Raw genomic sequence first — 18400 nt, forward strand, 5'->3', positions numbered from 1 at the left:
TTACATCATAAATTTACCAACTGCACATGCAGTAGAGTGTCTTACATGTTTTGATCTTTCAAGCCTCTGTAATATAAAAAGGATTTTTGAGTATCTATACACATTACATTGCAGAGCTCCTTCTTCAATAAGATCTGCTTTTACTTTTCTGGAATAAAAATAAAAAGATACTCATGAAAAGTGGCTTTTTATTTTAAAGCATAAGAAAGTGTCAATTTATATCATTCATGCCTTGGAACAGATTCTTCATTTTTGTTCTGTTCATTTTGAAAAATTTCGAAGACCTGGCATCATCTTATGAATGAGAGAGATTCATGAACATTCTGATATTAATAACGAGTAGCCAGGCATTTATTTAGGACTAAGTGAGTATTTGGTGAGGTGGTGCACTGATGGAGGGTTTGGATACTGGTGCAATCTGGAAATTGAGATTGTGCTGAACTTCATTTAATGGCCATCAGCTGTAAGTGCAGATGAGGATAAGCTAAAGAAAGAAGAATTAATTAAAAGATTGCTCTGCAGTCAGTGACTTTGATAACAAATCAAACTGATGAGCAGAAGTCATTCACATGATAGCATTTGCTGAAATATTCCTGGCCATGGTCTGCCTGCCACACCCACTGAGTTCCTCCCAAAACTGCTCCTCAGGGTTTTACCTCATTGTGTCTTCCCTAACAGCTTTGCCCATGAAATAAGAGCTCAGTGGAAAGATCTAGAAATCATTTATTTGGTATCCTGGCAGTATTTTTGTCCTTTCAGTTTCCGTTTTCTAGACTAACTCAGTGTCATGTTCTCTCTCTAATATCTATTGAGATTTTCAGTTTGTTGCTCCTGGGAGCAAAAAAATATCTTCATGGAGTAAAATATCTACTTTTGGGATAGTAATTAAATTAGTGGGAAACTTCAAATCTTTCTTCCCATCAGTGCTGGACTGTCAAGATGTTTAAAAAGCAACTTCAGATGAGGGCAGATACAATCCCAGTCTGAGAGTGGTGGCTTCAAAGCCTTTGTAGTTACATGACTGTGTCACAGAATGTGGGGTGTACTTGGTGAAGCCAGGGTGAACATGGGGCTGTTACCCAGGTGAAAAAGCTTTATCCAAATTTTTAGGCATGGCCCACAGCAATCCCAGTGGTGGGAGCTGCTTCCCACCTTCCTGTGTCTGCAGAAACTGTGTGAGCAGAGCTTTGAGAGCTGCACTTCAAAAGGACTTTGGTGCTTTTTCTGTCTTAACCATTTTGTTTGCTGAAGTTGATAAATTGGCTAAGCTAATACACATCTGTTCAACTTCCTGCAGATCTAATAATAGAGTGAAATCAATATGGCACCGAATGGAATACATTAATTAAAATGAAAGTATTTTCTTCAGCACATTAGAAAAAAAAACATTGCACTTAACAAATGCTTAACACAGGCTCCTCTGCCTTTGTGTGTTCATGGGGACAAGACACTCTTTGCTCCAGAGGGTATGGTTAACACAAACCATGATGCATGCAGAAGGGTGGGATAAAGGCAGAGAGAGGCACTTCTGGGTTTCCTGGTCAGTTATATAGTAGACTAAATTATAGTCTATTAATAGACTAAATAGTATTAAACTGAACTGAACTTGTGTAAACATCACAGTGAAGGAGAGTTTCAAAGAGAGAGATCTAAGGAAGTTTCTTAGTTGTCTTTCAGAGCTTATGGAGAAATCTTTTGCAGTGTGAGAGTTGTAGAAGAAATTAAGAATATGGAGACACATAGCAGTTTCCTTGAAAACATAAATTTGTCTGGAATATCAGGATCCTACAGTCAGAGGTGGAACTGCAGGCGGATTGCTGCCTGCAGGTGCTAGGGATGAAGATGGAGTGAAGCAGAGTGAGGGAAGCTTTGGGAGTGAGGATTTCTGATGTGATTGGGGTGTGGGAGCTGGCAGAGACATGGATAGAGGATGGGAGGAATTTTGCAGTAGTTCATAGAGGTAGAACAATGAGAAGAAGGGTTTGACAAGAGCAAGAAATAAGTGATGGTAGGATTCAAACTTGAGCATGTTACCAGATACTTGTAGAGGTGTGAAGGGAGGCTGTTATTTGGATACACCATCTAAAGAGGTTTAAAGAGATTACAAAGCCAACCACCTTCCGCTCTTTGCTGCACACCAGGCTTTGCATCTGCCACCTCCTCACAGCACTGAGGACCTTTTTCCTCCCAGCAGAGTGGAAATCCTTAGCAGAGCTCAGGCTTTAGGCTGTGTCCAGCTGGTGTGAGCCAAAGGGATGATGGGCAGTGGGATCCAGAGGTGAGGATTTGTCTGTTCTCTGCTTTCCAGTGCTCAGGCTGGGGCTGCACAAGGGACAGATGTTGACATCCAGAAAGCCTTTGAAACTGCCTTGTGTCCACATGCAAGCCTTAACCACGAGAATAAAACAAAACTTAAACCCAAGCCAACACTAAGTCCTGGAACACCACACGAGGCTATGGAGAGGTCAGAAAATCCTCACTTCACACTCACAAGGATCACTATAAAAAGTTCATTCCATGTAATAACTCCTGAGTTCATAGCAGATCATTCATTTCTGAATTATTGAACTAAGAAAATTACTTCAGGTTTCCAGTCTTTCTCTGTATTATAACATTTATTACGTGTTTTTACCAGATTTTAAAAGCTTGTAGCTGAAAAAACTGGGTTTTAGAAATACATCTTTATATGTATATTTATCTGTCCTGCTCATAGTAAAATGCAAAATAGTGAAATGCAAAGTAAAATACTACAGTAGTAAAATGCAAATAAAAATCCCAGTACTTAACAACTTCTGGATCCTCTTAGTAGTGATTGCATTATGTATCTTACTGCTTCTTTCAAGCAACTGAGTGTTATTAGTTCTAGTAAATAAAACTTAAATAAAACCAGAAATGTACAGGCATGTGGAGTTATACAAAACTGTTTATTTTAAATGTATGTTTTTGTGCATAATGCTTCCACTAGAAAAATAATATGTCACAACTATTTCAATAACTATAATTTCTAGTGTTGTGTTTTTAAAACATTTACTGTACAATTTTTAGTGCACTTTGTGACCAAAGAGTATTTCAAACAGGTTTTATACTTACTGTGTATTTGAACACAAGTATTTTATTAATTTTTTTTTCCCATCCAGTACAGAGACTGTTTTATTTTACAATATATGTTTAAAATCTAGTATGTTAGTGTGATAGTGGTGTTGTTCCCCTCCTGCTTTGAACAGAAAAGCCACGATCACATATTTGTGTCCTGTGGTTGCCATTTGGTCACGTCTCAGAGTTCAGGCCCCTGGCAAAGGGCTGAATCTCTGTAGGATGGATGGAGGCAGAGGGATTTGGGTGTAGGCAGAGGGATTAATGCAAAGGCCAGGATGTGTTAATGTTTATAGGGGTGGTGTGATGCAGATTAATGTTTACAAGGATAAATGCACTGAACTTCTCGATATGATGAAAATGTGGTCGCAAAAACCGTCACAGATGGAAAACATTAAACCAATTGTTCAGAGCTCTGCAATCATCTGATTTGGGAGAAATTGCTGCTTTGCTCTTCAACAACTGCTGCTTATAATTTATTTTTTTTAAGATAGTGTTGTGTACTTCAGAGAGTTGGGAAACAGTTTAAATAAACTCTGATGGATCACGAACTAAAGTCTTCTAAAGAAGTAACTTTCCACTATTATCACAGCTATAGGTAATAAGTTTGAATTCTGTAAGAAAAATAAATTGAATTCTGCAAGAAAAAGGACAGACATCCCAGTTCTTTCTAGCAGCTTCTCTAGAACAGACACATCTTACAAGTTTCTCTCTGTTTCTGATTAAGTTCATGAGCACTTAGAGCCATCAGAATGCATCTTTCTAAATCCTTGTGATCCTTGAGTGTAGTGGATGTTTAAACAATGAAGATAATGCCAATAAGGTGTAGCCAGGCACATTTTCCCCTCACTTTTTACTGCGTTTGGATTAAATTGAAATGACTGGCGTGGGGTTTTAGCCTCATATGCAATGCTTCTGTAATACAAAGGAAATGTTACTCTCTTAATTTGTGGGTCCTAAGCAACTGCCATGACATGAGTCAGTGTGTGGGTTAGAAAATGCAAACTTTAATAAATATTTGTTATTTAAAAGTTTGTATTGATTGATATTCTGAATATATCTGCTTTTAACATATATGTACAGACTAAAGCAGTGCCCTTTGAGCAGCACAATTGTCTGACTTCTGGTGTGGTGCATGAAACCTTTGGCTTGGACTGCGAAATTCTCAAAAATGTGTTAATCCACAATGACCATCACAGAGATTGTGAAACAAATGGATGTATTTTGGATTTTTTTTTTTTGAGGGCTTTCCTTGAAAAATAAAGATATCTTGGCATACTTCACTTCTCTTTGTGTTGAAGAGATGATTCTTAGATGGATTTATGCTCAAGATACTCTTACACCTTTTGAACATTGTGGTATTTGATTTTCCAGCAGAATAATTCTGCTTTAGCTTTTTTTTTTTTCTTTTTGGTGAAGATTCAGGGAAATGTGGGGAAGGGCAAGGACTGCCAAATCCTGTAGGAATCATTTTCCATATGCAGAAGGTGTTAGGAGCACAAGAGCAGAAATTAAAAGTTCAATAACGTGGGACAAGCAGAGCGGTCGTGCAGATTTATTTCGTGCTGAGGACAATGAGCGTGTGGGACTGGTTTCCAAATGTGATAAAAGTTAACAGCTGTAATTAGGCCCAGGCACAGAGCAGCCATGGAAGGGACACCACAGGCATGTGCTGAGCCACACTCCAGCATCCACCAGGGAAACCTGTGCCAGGGTCAGACCTTCTGGAATGGTCCTCGTTCACTCCCTGCTCTGGTGACATCATCCCAGCTCCTCACGTGGAACCTAATTGATTCCATGTTTTAATTAATTTAGCCAGCAAATTGATTGCTGTAATTTGATTTATTTAGCTGATAAGCTACTGCCAATTGCTTCAATTTTTTCCTATTTCATGGTAATGTTTGCGTTTGTAATTCTCAGCTTGACTCTTGTCTCTGGTTTTTCTCCTCCTCACATGTCAGTCTTAATGAGGACTCTGCCCTCCTTTTTGAAAAATCCTCTGGCTGCTTTCTGCCACGTTCACTTCTATGCCGTTCAGATATTTTAATAAATAGTATTTAAGTCTCTTGCTCCTTCAGATTTTTTTCCCCTATTTTCTTCCCATTCTTTTGGAGCTGTAACTCCTTAAAGCATTATCTCAAACTTTTGTCTTTTGTACTGGCTTTTCATAGAAGAATGGTGTCATGGAATGGTTCGGGTTGGAAGGGACTTTAAATCCCACCCAGTGCCACCCCAGCCATGGCAGGGACACCTCCCACTGTCCCAGGTGCTCCAACCCCAATGTCCAGCCTGGCCTTGGGCACTGCCAGGGATCCAGGGGCAGCCACAGCTGCTCTGGGCACCTGTGCCAGGGCCTGCCACACTTTACAAACATGTTCTTTTTGATCAGTGCTCTCAAAAGTTCCTATTTGTTCTTAGAGTAACTGCAAAGATTTGGCTGATTGAGAATATCCTGAGCATTTTACTGTACTTCCTTTGTGACTTGTGCTTTCTGGTTTTAATTAAGAATTCTTTTCAGTGGATTTTTTTTTTTTTTTTTTTTTTTTTTTTTTTGTGTGTTGTTGTTTATGCTTCATTTTAACTGTACTCTTATTTTGGTTTGAGTTAGTATTTTTGTACCCCAAGGCATAGGGGTCTTTAATATTCCTTAATGTATGAGTATACTTTGAAAGAAGCAATATGAGAAAAAGCACATTTCAGCTCACTGTTTTATATAAATATGACTATTAATGTGTATTGCTGATTGGCCTTTTTGGTTTTGAGGATGACATCCTATACTTTGCTGTTGAACAAAAGAAATTATGCTTTAAATTGGGTAAGAAAGGAGCTTAAATTCAAAGGTCAGAAAGATTTGGCTTCTGATTGTGGTAGAATAATTTTTGATTTCCAGTAATTAATATCTCCTATGTTTCAGTCATAAAATTTGAAAAGTTAATGTGTTTCTTCCTTTTGCAGTTTCTTTGTTTTAAAATCATTGATCATTAACTGTGACAAGGTCATGTAAACCAGATGTAGCTTTTCTTTAAAAAAAAATTCAACAAGGCTGTAGTGTTCCTCATACAAATTAACATCACCAAAGTGTAACCAGCAAGGGATGGTGCTTCTTTTTGCCATTTTTACACCTAGTTTGAAAGCTTGAGTATCATGAAACTTTTAATCTCCCTGTAAATTGAATTTTAATATTTTTTTTCTTTGATTGTAAAAATGGGCACATTTTGTTCATCTTTAAAAACTATGCAAATCCTAAGTGCTTCAAAATTGAAAATTAAAAACCACAAGCAACATGAAACAAAATCAAAACCCCAGCATATCCATGGGCTGAAAATGCAGCAGTCGTCAAGTGTTTATCTTAAGAATTTTTGTTCTGTGGATTTCAGGCTTAGAGGTAAAATAATTCTTTTGAGATTCCATTTTTAAGCAAAATGGAAATTTAATTTATAGTGTGAGTTTTCTTCATTGTCTACTTTTAAAGTGAATCACAGGTTTCAGTTAATGACACTGATGTAAATATTTTAATTTTTGAATTAGGTTGATTATTTACCTTTTCCTTTCTTTCTTTCACTGTTTCATCCTGCTGTGGTGGGGGAAAAAATCCAGGTTCTCTGTGTAGTATGGATGCAGAATAACAAAGTGATGATGGTCAAATAGTTCAATGATTCCAGGGAGTTGAAGGAGTATTTAAAGAAAATTAAACTTACAATCAGGAACAGAATAATTTCAAAATTTAGCAGGAGTATCACATTTCTTTTTGTGAGTTAGAAATGTCAGTCCTCAGGCTTCTTGCTAATTCTGAGTCCATTCTGTACAGAAGATATAGGAAATATTTTCCTGTGACAAATGGGGGTTGCTTGGAAATTGGCAGTTGTCCTTTCTCCTATTTAGAAAATGAGAAAGTCAATACATTTGTCACTTCGCTTTTAATTATTTCTTCACTTGTTTTCCTGTAAGTGGAAAAAAAGCACGTTAAAGGAAAGTTAGATTGCTTCCATCTCTAGATTATACCCCAGAGAAATTAAACAATGTCATTTTTGTGAGGAGTCTGTCCAAGGGGAGGAAGGCTCTAAAGAGGAGCAGCACAGGATGCTGCAGCTCAGGCTGCCCTTCCACATCACTGTTGATCAAAACCAGCTTGGCCCAGCTCAGCCACCACCAAAAAAGCTGTTTTAGTAATAATTTCTGCAGAAACTTTGAGCCATCACCCTTTTTTCAGCGTGGTGTTGGCTCTCAGGCTCCTGCAGAGCTCACTCTGCACTCCGAGTCTCCCTTGTCCAGCTTTGCACGTGCTTACCCAGATTTCTGAGCAGATGGAGCTGGTTTTCACTTCAGCTTCTATTAGGGAGTAATAATAAAGCTTAATGCATGTGAAGAATAAAAATATTTGGATGTGGGCTTCCCCAAATAACGTTAGAAAAATGCTAATCCACCCCTGAGCTGTAAGGAAAAGACCATGAAATTCTGGATTTCTTTAAAGAGCACATTGCTGTCCAGCTTTCTATTACTGTGAATAAAAAAGGTGAAATCACTCCTCCTTATTTCATGCTGGTATTTCAGCAGGAATGCTTATCAGCCTTTGAAAATGGTGTTTTGGCTTGGGATGGAGCTTGCAGTTTAAGGGGAAGTTGATTTGGGTTGTGCAATGAAATAAGGACTGGCCTGTCCAGGAGTTTGTTCGGCTTCCTGCTGCTCATGTTCCTCCTCATCCCTGGAGTGTGGATGAGTGCAGGCTGAGGCTGCCCTTTAGAATAGAAAGCAAATTCCCTTCTTGAATGAATAGAAAGCAAATTTTTACCATTTTACCTTTAGGTGAGGGTGCATGTGTGAGCTGGGCCAGGAGCTCAGCCCAGAGCCTGCCCAGACACCCCATGGCATGGGAGGCTCTGGGTCACTCCTGCTCCCTGCTTTGTTCTCTGCTGGCATTTAGTGCCTGATACCCTTTGTGTTCTCAGAGAGGAAACCCTCCATGTGTGGATTCCATTTAGCAGTGGTTTGGGGCTGGGAACAGAACATTTTAACACCTCTCTGCAGTCTTTACGGGGTCACAGTGGCAAGTTTGAATTAGAAGTGAAATCTCTCCTATATTCAAATTTCAGTAGGCAACTGCAGCATAAGTAATTTGCTGCTTTACGAGTATAGAGGAGAAAAGAAAGAAGTGACAGGTAATTTATTCACTACGAATTCACCTGTATTTTTAACTCTGAGACTTACAGGATAATATTTCTATTTTCAGTTGGCAGCTGCAGTTGCCCAGTTCCCTAAATCTGCAGTTTCAATCTGCATAATTGATTGCTCTGTATTTTGTGTATCTAGCATCCAGACTTTGCTGATAGATGTAACTGAATTAAGGGATGAAACCTTGTGTATTTTTTGTGTCAAATAACAGTGTCTCTTCTGTAGACTATAATAAATCAACAGCTCAGAGGGTGAAAAATGAGAAAGCGTGAGGAGGAAAAATAAGCACTTCTAAAAAACTTTTTAGTGGTAACAGTACTGGATTCAGTAATTACAGAAATGACTATAATTGCTCTAATATACTGTTCCACTATCTGATCAGTCAGGGAAATGTAAGTCACTAAATAAAATTTCTTCACTAAAGCTTAAAGGGATGGGGTTTTTTTCTTATTTTCAGCAAGGAGCTTTTTACAATAAAGCATTTGGTCTCATTTTGAATTGTGATTGCTGCTGTATCCCAGCATCAGCCACACAGAGAAGGCCTGCTTGAGTTCAATTGGCATCATCTTGAATAGGAAGCAGATTTTACCATGTGCCACTCAGCAGGAGCAGATACTTAATTTTTCTTATTTTCTTTTCTTCTTTGTTAAAGTGTACCAGAGCCCAATCTGCTTTTATTTTCCATTAAATTACTTTAAATTTATTCTGCTTATATTTAAATTGTGTTTAAAGGGAATAGTTTCCTGAATTTCCGTGATGTTGCCTCCAGACCAGCAGCAACTGAAAGGTGTCTGAGTTTTGACTTTCAGATTTGTTATAATGGTGACACAAGTTCCTATTTGCCATCTCTAAAAGCTTAACTATGTACTTGAGATTATTTTACTTAACATCTCAGTAAAAGATTTCTTTTACAGATGGAGTTTAAGTTACATACATTAAGTACTTTTACAGAAGGTTATTTTTGTCATTAAAGCTTTGATTTTGAGGGGAGTCAGTGGAAGAACAGGTAATCATTCTAGAAATTTGGAATGTTATTTTTCTTTGCAAGGAGTAAAAGGGGAGGAAGGGCACAAATGCTGAACAAGAAGAGAGTTCAGCTGAGGCAGGAAGTGAAACCAAGGTACAGTAGCTTTAGTCTCTCAAAGAAATCAAATGTGGGGCCAGCAGCACTGCAAGCCAGAGATGAACTCACCCACAGTATCAGGCTTTGGGAGTGTTTGAAATCAGTGAGTATCAGTGAGTATGGACCAGCTCTAAAGTGCTTTTGGCACAGAGCTGTGAGGGCTCAGCTTGGCCTAAATCCATCCCAGGGCACAGACTGGGAGTCAGTCTAGAGCTGCAGTAAATAGGAACTTTCCAATCGAAGAAGTTAAAATACCTTTACACTTGTGTCACCTCCAGAAGCTAAACTTGCAGATTTTTTCCTTGGTGAACTCTCAGCAAGGAGGATGTAACAGAAGAGGCAGAAGGGCTGGTGGGAAAACCAGCCAACCCATTGGGATATCAGGGAGGTGTTGGCCACACATCAAAAACCTGATGGATTTCAAAGAGGGAGAGAAAGCCATAAAGTGTTTTTGACTTGGTGTTTATCTAAAGCAATTGCCAACAATAATTAGTGGGGAGCACAATCTTAGCAAGTGCTACTCAGATTTTCTTCCTTCAAACCATGTTTTCCCAGTTAAGTCTTAAGAAACACATTGTGCTTTCATGTCAGGAATCAAAACACAGATAAAAGTAATGAAGTCATTCCAAACTTGGTAAAGCAGCCTTCATTAAGTTTCACATACTAAATTCAGGCAATCAGCAGGAAAAAAGTTTACAGACCATTTCTGTGGATGAACAGGGGCAGGTTCTTCAGAGTGTCTTGCACAGAAAAGAGTTTCATGGCCTCCTTTAAAACATAAAAGCAGAAAGAAGGTCTAAAAGGAAGTCTTTGCATAGTTGATGTCCCAAAACACTGATATTCCAGTAATCATCTCTGTTATTACTGGAGATGCTTAAACTGATTCTCAAACTGAAGTTTCAGATTCTAGGTTGACTCCTCTTGGTGACTTTTTGAACCTAAAGTTCAGAAAAGTCCAAGATTCCTTTTCCTATTATTTTGTAATAATTTTACTAATTTATCCAGCAGTGGCCTCAGATGTGTGGCACGTTCTGTAAGTTTCTTTAAAGACTTTTCTAGCACTGTAGTGCACATTTTTCTGACACACAGCAGCTATGTGATATTATTGTTCAGCAGTAGGAGCATCAATGAGATTAATAAAAATAAGGAAGTTTTAACTTGTTCAATGACACTCTTATGTGTATGATTCTGGATAAATTAAGGCACAAGGGGTCTGTATGTGAAGGAAATAAGGTTTAATTGTGGTGTGTGTATCTTTGAAAAGGAATTGTGTCGTACCCACCCAGGGAGTGCTTGCACTGCTCACCCTGTTGATCCGCAGAGCTCAGGGATCAGATTTAGGTAAGGACATGTAACCCCTAGAATGAAACTCACAATCAGTATAACTGAGGGAAAAGCAGATTGGGGCTGGAGGGCAGGGAGTTTCCCCTGGGAATGTGGTTTATTGCCTGATGCTTACCTAAGGAAGCAGCCTGAGGTTTCCTGCTGGTTTTAGTACCTTTGTCCCAGCTGGTGTGGTGGCTTTTGCAGGGGGTTCTGTAATGACAAGTCTCCCCTGGTCAATTCTGTTTGAGTTTTTCCCGGATGGAGTTTGACTTCTGGCATTTAGGAGCACTAAATGAATGTGGATTTTTAAATACAGCAGAAGAGGTGTTTTCAGAAATGCCATCCATCACCATGATAAACATGTGATGCAGGATTTGCCTCTCCACACTCTGCAGCCACAGTTCCTTTGCAGGCTGGGTCTGGTGCCAGCCACGATCCAAGAACTCTCTGCAGCTCACCTCAGCTTCCATCTATCTGCAGATGACTTTTCTTCCTTCATGCAGCTCTCATTATGCATATTGAAGTTAGGGGCATAAATTAAGGTGCTGTAAATAACATTTTGTGTGTTCTGGTTGCCTCTGCAGTCGATGAAGGTCGCCTGAAGGAGCTGGGCAGGGTGAGGGTGCTGCACAAGAGAACCGTGATGCCTTACAGCGTGTACAAGAAGAGGAGGAAGGGGCCCAGTGATGAAGCCAGTGTCCAGCAATATGCCAGCCTGGTGGGACAGACCTGCTCAGAGAGAATGCTGCTGTTCAGGAGCTGAGGCCCCACGAGATGGCATTTCAGTGGCTCCACATTTCATTGCACTGCCCCTGGGTGATGTGTACCATAGTCGTGTGCTGGTGTGCCCACTCAGACAGGCTGAAACACAGGTATATAGCCAGGCTTGTGTCAATACATGGTGCTGTGTGTAAAGGCCAGCTCCAGTAAATCTTACAGCAAGGCTTTAGCAATATAAGTTTAGAAAAACACGCTTGCAGTATATTTTAATTAAGTAGTTCTAGCCTTTCTATGCATTATGAATAATTCTAAGTATCTAAGCAAAATGAAGAACAGGTGTCTTTTTTTGTTGTTTTTTTGTAGAGATGAAGGTTGGCTAAATCTAGATCAAGAATCATTAAGTTACAGATGTTTTCAAATAGCACCTTGGGTATCTGTTGTTAAAAATTGCTGTGAAATTTGTGCTCACATTTGTATGCTCCTAAAATCTTGCAAGAGGACTGAAATGTGCTATTACTTTCCAGCATGATACCATTTTATTTCAGCAGTGTGTTTAAAAAACGGGAAGGAATTATTTTCACTGCACATTCTTCATTTGTTTAAAGCAGTAAGTCAGTGTCAGAGGTCCCAGTGAGTGTAGGAGTTCGTGGTAGGTTCTCAGTGGCAGGGGATGCAGTGCTTTGGAAAACTTTTCCCTTCAGAGAAGAAGCAGAATAGTTGCACTATAAATATACCAAAGATATGCAGCCAAGTGGCACAGTGGTTTTTGGTATAAGCCTTATCCTTTGTCTAACAAGAGTGGGTATTTCAATGCACGTGGCTAATGTGAAATAGAGCTCGGGAGGTTTATCCTGCAGCTCTCAGTGCACATTTCAGAACTATGCTAACAACAACAAGACATAAGGTACCACTGCTGGGTTTTGTTGCAGGTGCTTTTTTTTCTGTAGAATTGTACAGGAATTAAATACCATATTCCAGCTTTTTTACTGACTGTTTTGTTTCTGGTGCAGCAGCTCATGGGTTAACACTTTTAATAACATTTTAGTAAATACTTCTGTTGGAAACACAGGAAGTTGTGATCCTTTATGAAAGCACTTTATTATCTCATATATGAGCGTTGTCTGTGTCCCCATTAAGTCATATAAGTTGGAGGAATTTGGGGAAATAACACTGTTGTATAATTCAGTAATGTATTACAACATTGTAACATTACCAATGCATTTGTGCTTCTTATCTTCTTGGATTACAGGGGCTGGTATTTACCTTGAATCCACTTGGAGTTTCCTGTTAGCCTTTGAACAAAGATTCTTATTCAAGGATGTGTGGGTGGTTTTCCCCCAGAAAGGAAACAAATTCAGTTTTACCCTGTGAGGGTTACATCTCCTGTCATTCGTGGATTCATTGATTTAATTTTAAACACTTGGCCACTATTATTAATCATTAATTTTTATGTGGAGCAGATGTAAGAATTGGGGAATCAAGTGCAATGCAGGTTTAACTTTGTTTTTCATATCTGTTTGATATGAAATTAGTGTATATTGCAATATTATTGATAGTCCAGCTTCAATAGCAACTTTAAAAAGTCATTTTATGTTTTATTAATTGGGCTGTGCAGTATTGATCTGCTCCCAGAATGGTCATTCACGTCAGCATCATATCTGCTGTGTGTTTATCTGTGGCCTGGTACTGAGAGGTTTCTTTGCACTGTTCCTTCTGGTTTGTCCATGCCTTACCTCAGCCTCCTGCCATGGGGAGAAGCACTGAATAATCCTCATGAAGATCATTATGAAGAATTCCTTTCTGTGGAGAAAATGCTTTTACCACTCTGTTAAACAGTGTAACACTTTCTGCCTACACAGTGTGCTGGAAAGTGGTGATACCCATATGGCTTGCAACCAAAATAAACGAGAAAACCTTTTTATGTGATACAAAACCGGTTAAAAAGCACTGAGGAGTTTCACTATGAATTGCAAAATCTTAAAGGTTATCAAAGCCATTTAATGATGAGCTCCTGGAGAAGTTAAAATTTCAGTTCAGTTTCAAGGGAGCAGACTTAGCGTCCCCACTGAGGGTTCCATCTCTTTGTGCCCATATTTGTCACTGATATGCCTTGGATTAGACTTCTATCTGATGCTGTTTCTCTTGGGGAGCTCGTAAGGACTGCAGTTAAAGGAAAGGGAGAGAAGTATCAGCCTAAAACCTGAGCACAGCTTGAGGTTGTCCTTGGTGTGGGCGCTGGGGGTAAATGAGCATTTCCTGTGAGTCTGAAATGGTGCTTTGACCTTGTGAGCCCCCTGGGACTGCAGCACCACGGCACACTGGGCTCCTGCTCTACTCAAATATGGATTTGTATTAAACAGCAAAACCAGGCAGCACCGAGATTAACTCCAAACTGAGTTCATCTCCTGTGGTTTGCTGAGATCTGACTCACTTTAGTGTTATTTTAGAAGGAAGCTGGGGCAGTATTTTTGAGGACTGATGTTTCTATCCCTGTTTTTGGAAGGGAGACGGAGGCTGAGGATGAAGTTCTGTAAATTTTGCCTGTGACTTCAGTGGAGCTGAAAATTCACCACTATTACAATATTATTTAATATATTGTAATTGACAATTACTGAATTTAGAGATATTTAACTTAGCACAAACTATTTTATAAAAGGTTTTTTTTGTCTGTAGCTGGTTTGTGAGAGTCCATCTCCAATGTAAGGTTGCCTTGTTCTGTCATCTGTTGATAAATGAGCATAAAATGGTGGTAAGAAAATGCAGAGTTGTGACCAGTGCTAAAAAATGTCATTTTTTGTTTTAGTTGGAAAGAAATGGGAAACTTACACATGTCCAGCATCAACACGTGTCAGTAAATTCAAAACCTGCATGTTGAGTTTGTAATTGCTTTTTAGCAGGCCTGTTTGACTTGCAAGTGTGGAAAATAAAGTTATTTCCAGTCTCTGTGAATTATTATAAGAAATAACAGCTCTGAATGTAATTTCTGCATTAGTTTGTAGGAATTTCATTATCCTGGAGGTTGACCAAGTGTCCAGTGAACAGCAAAATCAAAGAATCCATCAAAGGGTAGCAGCCTTTAGAAGAGAGAACTTGCAAGTTTAAAATCATGTCCAAAACACATGACCTGTTTTGGAATGAAGTTTCAGTTCCAGCCAGCCAGATTAATGAAGAGACCGCATGAAATATAATTGATGCTTCTTTTCTGAGTAGAATAAAATAAAATAAAGAGACTTTTCACAAATGGAGACTAGAGAGGACCAGCGATTTATTTGAGTTCAGCTTGGTTGAACAAAAACCTGTCCCTGAATTATGGAGTCAAACCAGCAACACAGAAATTTGGGTTGTGTGCATAAAGATAACTAAACATTAACATTAATGTAACAAACATTGCATCATTTGTGACTGCATGAGGCAGAATTCCAGCTAATTCTGCATCCCTGAAGGAGGCTTTTCTCACAGCCCAGCACCAGCACGGCTTGAAATGTTGGTGGCACTTTTTCTGCTCCATCGCTCCTGTGGGCTCCACATCCCTCAGTCTTTTTCAGATTCTGTGGATTTCTTTGCCAGGTGATCACTCTGAGGCTCCAGCCTCATCAGCCAATGTTTCTGAGTTCCTTCTCATCCTGGTTCTCCCAGATAATCCCCCAGACACGATTTTGTGCTCTCCTCAGAATCTCCACCCAAGCCTCAATGTCTCTCTGCGTTTGGAAGGCTGGAGGCAATTTTCAGGGCAGAAATCTTCACTTGTCAGAGAATCACCAACATTTCCCAAAGCATTTTGTAGCCACATCTTCTACCAATATATTTATAGAGCTGCACCTTCAGTCACACTGAGTGTAAAATGCTGAATTACCTTTGCATTTTCCAAATTATTTCAGTTTTTTTAAGTTAGTCACAGTGATGGATGGTAGGAGCAGATGTACAATAGTAACTCATCCTAAATGTAGCTAATTGTGGTCAGTGGGTTTCTAAAAGTGTTCTAGAAATTAATCTACTATATACATTTTGTAGTACAGTTAAAGCTCATCTCAAAGTGAGAGCTTTGTTTTCTAACAGCATTAAAATAAGAATGGAAATTAATTAAGTTAACATGTAAGCCTGAGTTCAGCATATATTAATGCTCTCTGTACTAATACAGAACAATCTGAACTCTGAAAATGCCCTTGCTGCTGATCTCAGACAAGTAGCAGCTCAGAAGCTTTCTGGCTGGATTCTTTCTGGTTATGTTTTACTGTTTTGATGTTTATTCATTTCCTTATTAGAACTATTCCCATCAGATTTTTGTACTTCCCATCAGTTATTTCCACTTCAGTTTTGACACATAATACATGTGTCTGCCAAAAGCCCTGCTGAGAGATTGCTATCAGGACAAAAGAAAGTGTTGGAAAGTCTGTTAAGCAGTGAGAAGAGAGCAGGGTCCACAGGGACAGTCAGTCTGCAACCTTTGTGCTGCAGAAAAAGCAGGATTTATTTATAATTTAGTCCGCTGCAGGCTTAAATAAATGTGTCAGATTTCATTCATTTCCCTTTGTCTGTGACATCTGATTGTCATTGCCCAGGAAGAATCAATGGGGCATTGTGGAACAGGAAAATAAATTAATAAATGCACTGCATTTGTGGCAGCAAGTTAAGGGATGAAATCACGTGAATTCCCTTGGAATTCTCACTCCATGTCTGCACAGGAGCAGGGAATGGGGGCTGGATGGGGCTTTCAAGACGTGTTTGTTGCTTCTCCCCCGTCTGCTCCAGGCTGGGGCAGAGCAAGGACACATCCACCACCCCGAGAGGATCCCTCACTGTGAGCATTCATCTCTCACACAGCTCCTGGGACCAATTCTGTACAACAAATACTGAAATATTGCCAGTTTTAATATCCTCTATCTAATTTTCATCCATAGGATGCAGTGACCCTGCTTTGGTTGGTGTTGTCCTTGCAGAGCCACCCCTGAGGTTCCTCTTTGCAGCAGCACCAAACCTTCCTGATGGTGCCAGCTCACCCTGCTGAGTTTTTTCTAAATTAACAAATCCCAATTACCTTTCCAAAATTCGTGGGTTTAAGATAATTCATTGACCTTTCTTAAATATTGTCCCACTGATCCACTTTTTTGCCCTAGTGCCAGCTGCTCCTGTAATCGAAGCAATAATTGCTTCAGTGTTTTACATTGGCAAATAAATGTTGAAGTTTTTCAAAATTACAATCACTATTCTGACTGATTTTTCTGTTTAACACAGATCACTCTTTGCTGTTTATTTACCACACTTCAGTAAAATATGGTGGAGATCCAACCCTCGCTGTCCCAGCAAACAGAATTTTTCTCTCCTTAGCTGCTCTGAACCTGCAACCACCAGATGGCATTTCCAGCCTGTGCAGGTCATTGCAGCATTAAACTTACTTTTTGTCTGAGTACCCAAATTTTCCGAGTCTCTCCTATTAACATCTCACTCTGAGTTTAATTTTTTTCCTCTGCTTTAAATTGGGGTCCATCAGAAAAAAAAAATAATTTTTAGGTGGGGCTGATGAAGTTCAGTGGTGTTTTAGTTAAATGAAGTATAAAAATATTAAAAATTTGGATTAAAAGCTGTTTCACGACAAATGATCTGGATTTTTTAATGCTGAATTTGTTAGATATGTTCTAGTACCAGTAAATTACTGAAAACAAGATCCATAGGACAATTACAGAGGGATCAGTTGGCAAATTTACCTGCCCCAAATGCTTTTGGTGCTGTTTATTTCCATGTTCCACCCAAACCATTCACAATGTCTAATGTGCATTATTCTTCTGCTCCATCCATATTCCTCTTTCATTCTTAACCTTATTTTGATAGCAGGATTTCCTTCTCACCTCTGCAGGGAGTTAAATGATGTCAAAATAAGGTTTCTAATAGTGAAGTCAGAGCTCAGGAGACTGCAACACCTCATTGCATGAAGGGCACTGCAATCCATTTGTTTTGTGACTACATTTGTCCCTGTTGCTCAAGGTGAAAGCAAAGACACATCAGCTGAAAAAGCAAGGCTGCCAATTTTAAATTAATTATTATTTTTCATCCAGATACAGTATTGTAGCACCCAGAAACCTGGAGGAGGCCTGGCTGCAGCAGCTGCTCTGTGTGTCCTCAAATTGAGATTGTCCTCATCCCTGACATTTTTGCAGTCCATAAAATCCCAGATGTGCTGAGCATTCTCCTTCCTGAGCTGGCTGTGCTAAAGGGAATGTAAAACTGCTTTTCCTGGACAGGGACATCTGCCATGAGACCAGGCTGCTCAATCCAACCTGGGCTTGGGTCATTCCTGACACCCCTCACCTCAAATCAGCCCAGGTGATCCCCTCAAACCTCCTGTGTCCAGGAAGTTTTCATCCTGTGTTCTTCCAGTTTAATGGGATGGAGATATTCCAGGAATCCAGTGCAGTATTGGGGCTTCTGCATCTTCTTTTGGTCAGATTTTAATACATTAAATCTATATTTTTCTTTGGTTGCCTTGTATTGTAAAATAAGAATAGTTAGTGTTTACACTGTGGAGGAAAAGCAGAACAATTAAATCGAAAAATTAGAACAATAGAACAATTAAATAGAAAGATGAGATTTGCTAAAATTAAAAATGGACATTCCTGAAAAGACAGAACTCTCTTTAGAAAACCAAATCAGTCCAAAGGAGTTGTCAAAACACACCTCCCAGATGCAGAGAGGAATGCATTTTGTATGCCTGAATATTCTGATGCTTTTAAACAGCTGCTTCTCCATCCACACTCCCTTTGCGTTTCCTCTTTGCTGTTGTGCCCTCAGTTTTTCTTGTGCACATCTCCCAGTCCTTCAGACCCCTTAGGAAGGCAGACACTGGTCAGTGCCAGGAGCTCAGGAGCACGTTCAGCCCGGTGCTGTGTGCTTTCCTTGCCTTGCAGAGTGACCTGGCAGAGCAGGAGCACGGTGACATTTGCAGGGGACAATTCTATTGATTGTGGGACAAACCGC

The 18400-nt window shown here is 39.5% G+C and overlaps 1 protein-coding gene across 4 annotated transcripts in view; it reads left to right on the forward strand.

Annotated features, from left to right (window-relative positions):
- ATE1 (arginyltransferase 1) overlaps window positions 1–12079 on the forward strand; it is a 65150-nt gene extending 53071 nt beyond the window's left edge. For all 4 annotated transcript variants that reach the window (XM_054277025.1, XM_054277027.1, XM_054277023.1 and 1 more), the window contains exon 12: window positions 11296–12079. In XM_054277025.1, the coding sequence (XP_054133000.1) occupies window positions 11296–11474 (179 nt within the window). In that variant the 3' untranslated portion in view covers window positions 11475–12079. The remainder of the gene's footprint in view (window positions 1–11295) is intronic.
- Window positions 12080–18400: the final 6321 nt, after the last annotated feature.

The sequence above is a fragment of the Melozone crissalis genome, unplaced genomic scaffold, assembly GCF_028551555.1.
Source record: "Melozone crissalis strain CALT ecotype California unplaced genomic scaffold, PUWL_Pcris_2 ptg000019l_1, whole genome shotgun sequence".
NCBI lineage: Eukaryota > Metazoa > Chordata > Aves > Passeriformes > Passerellidae > Melozone > Melozone crissalis.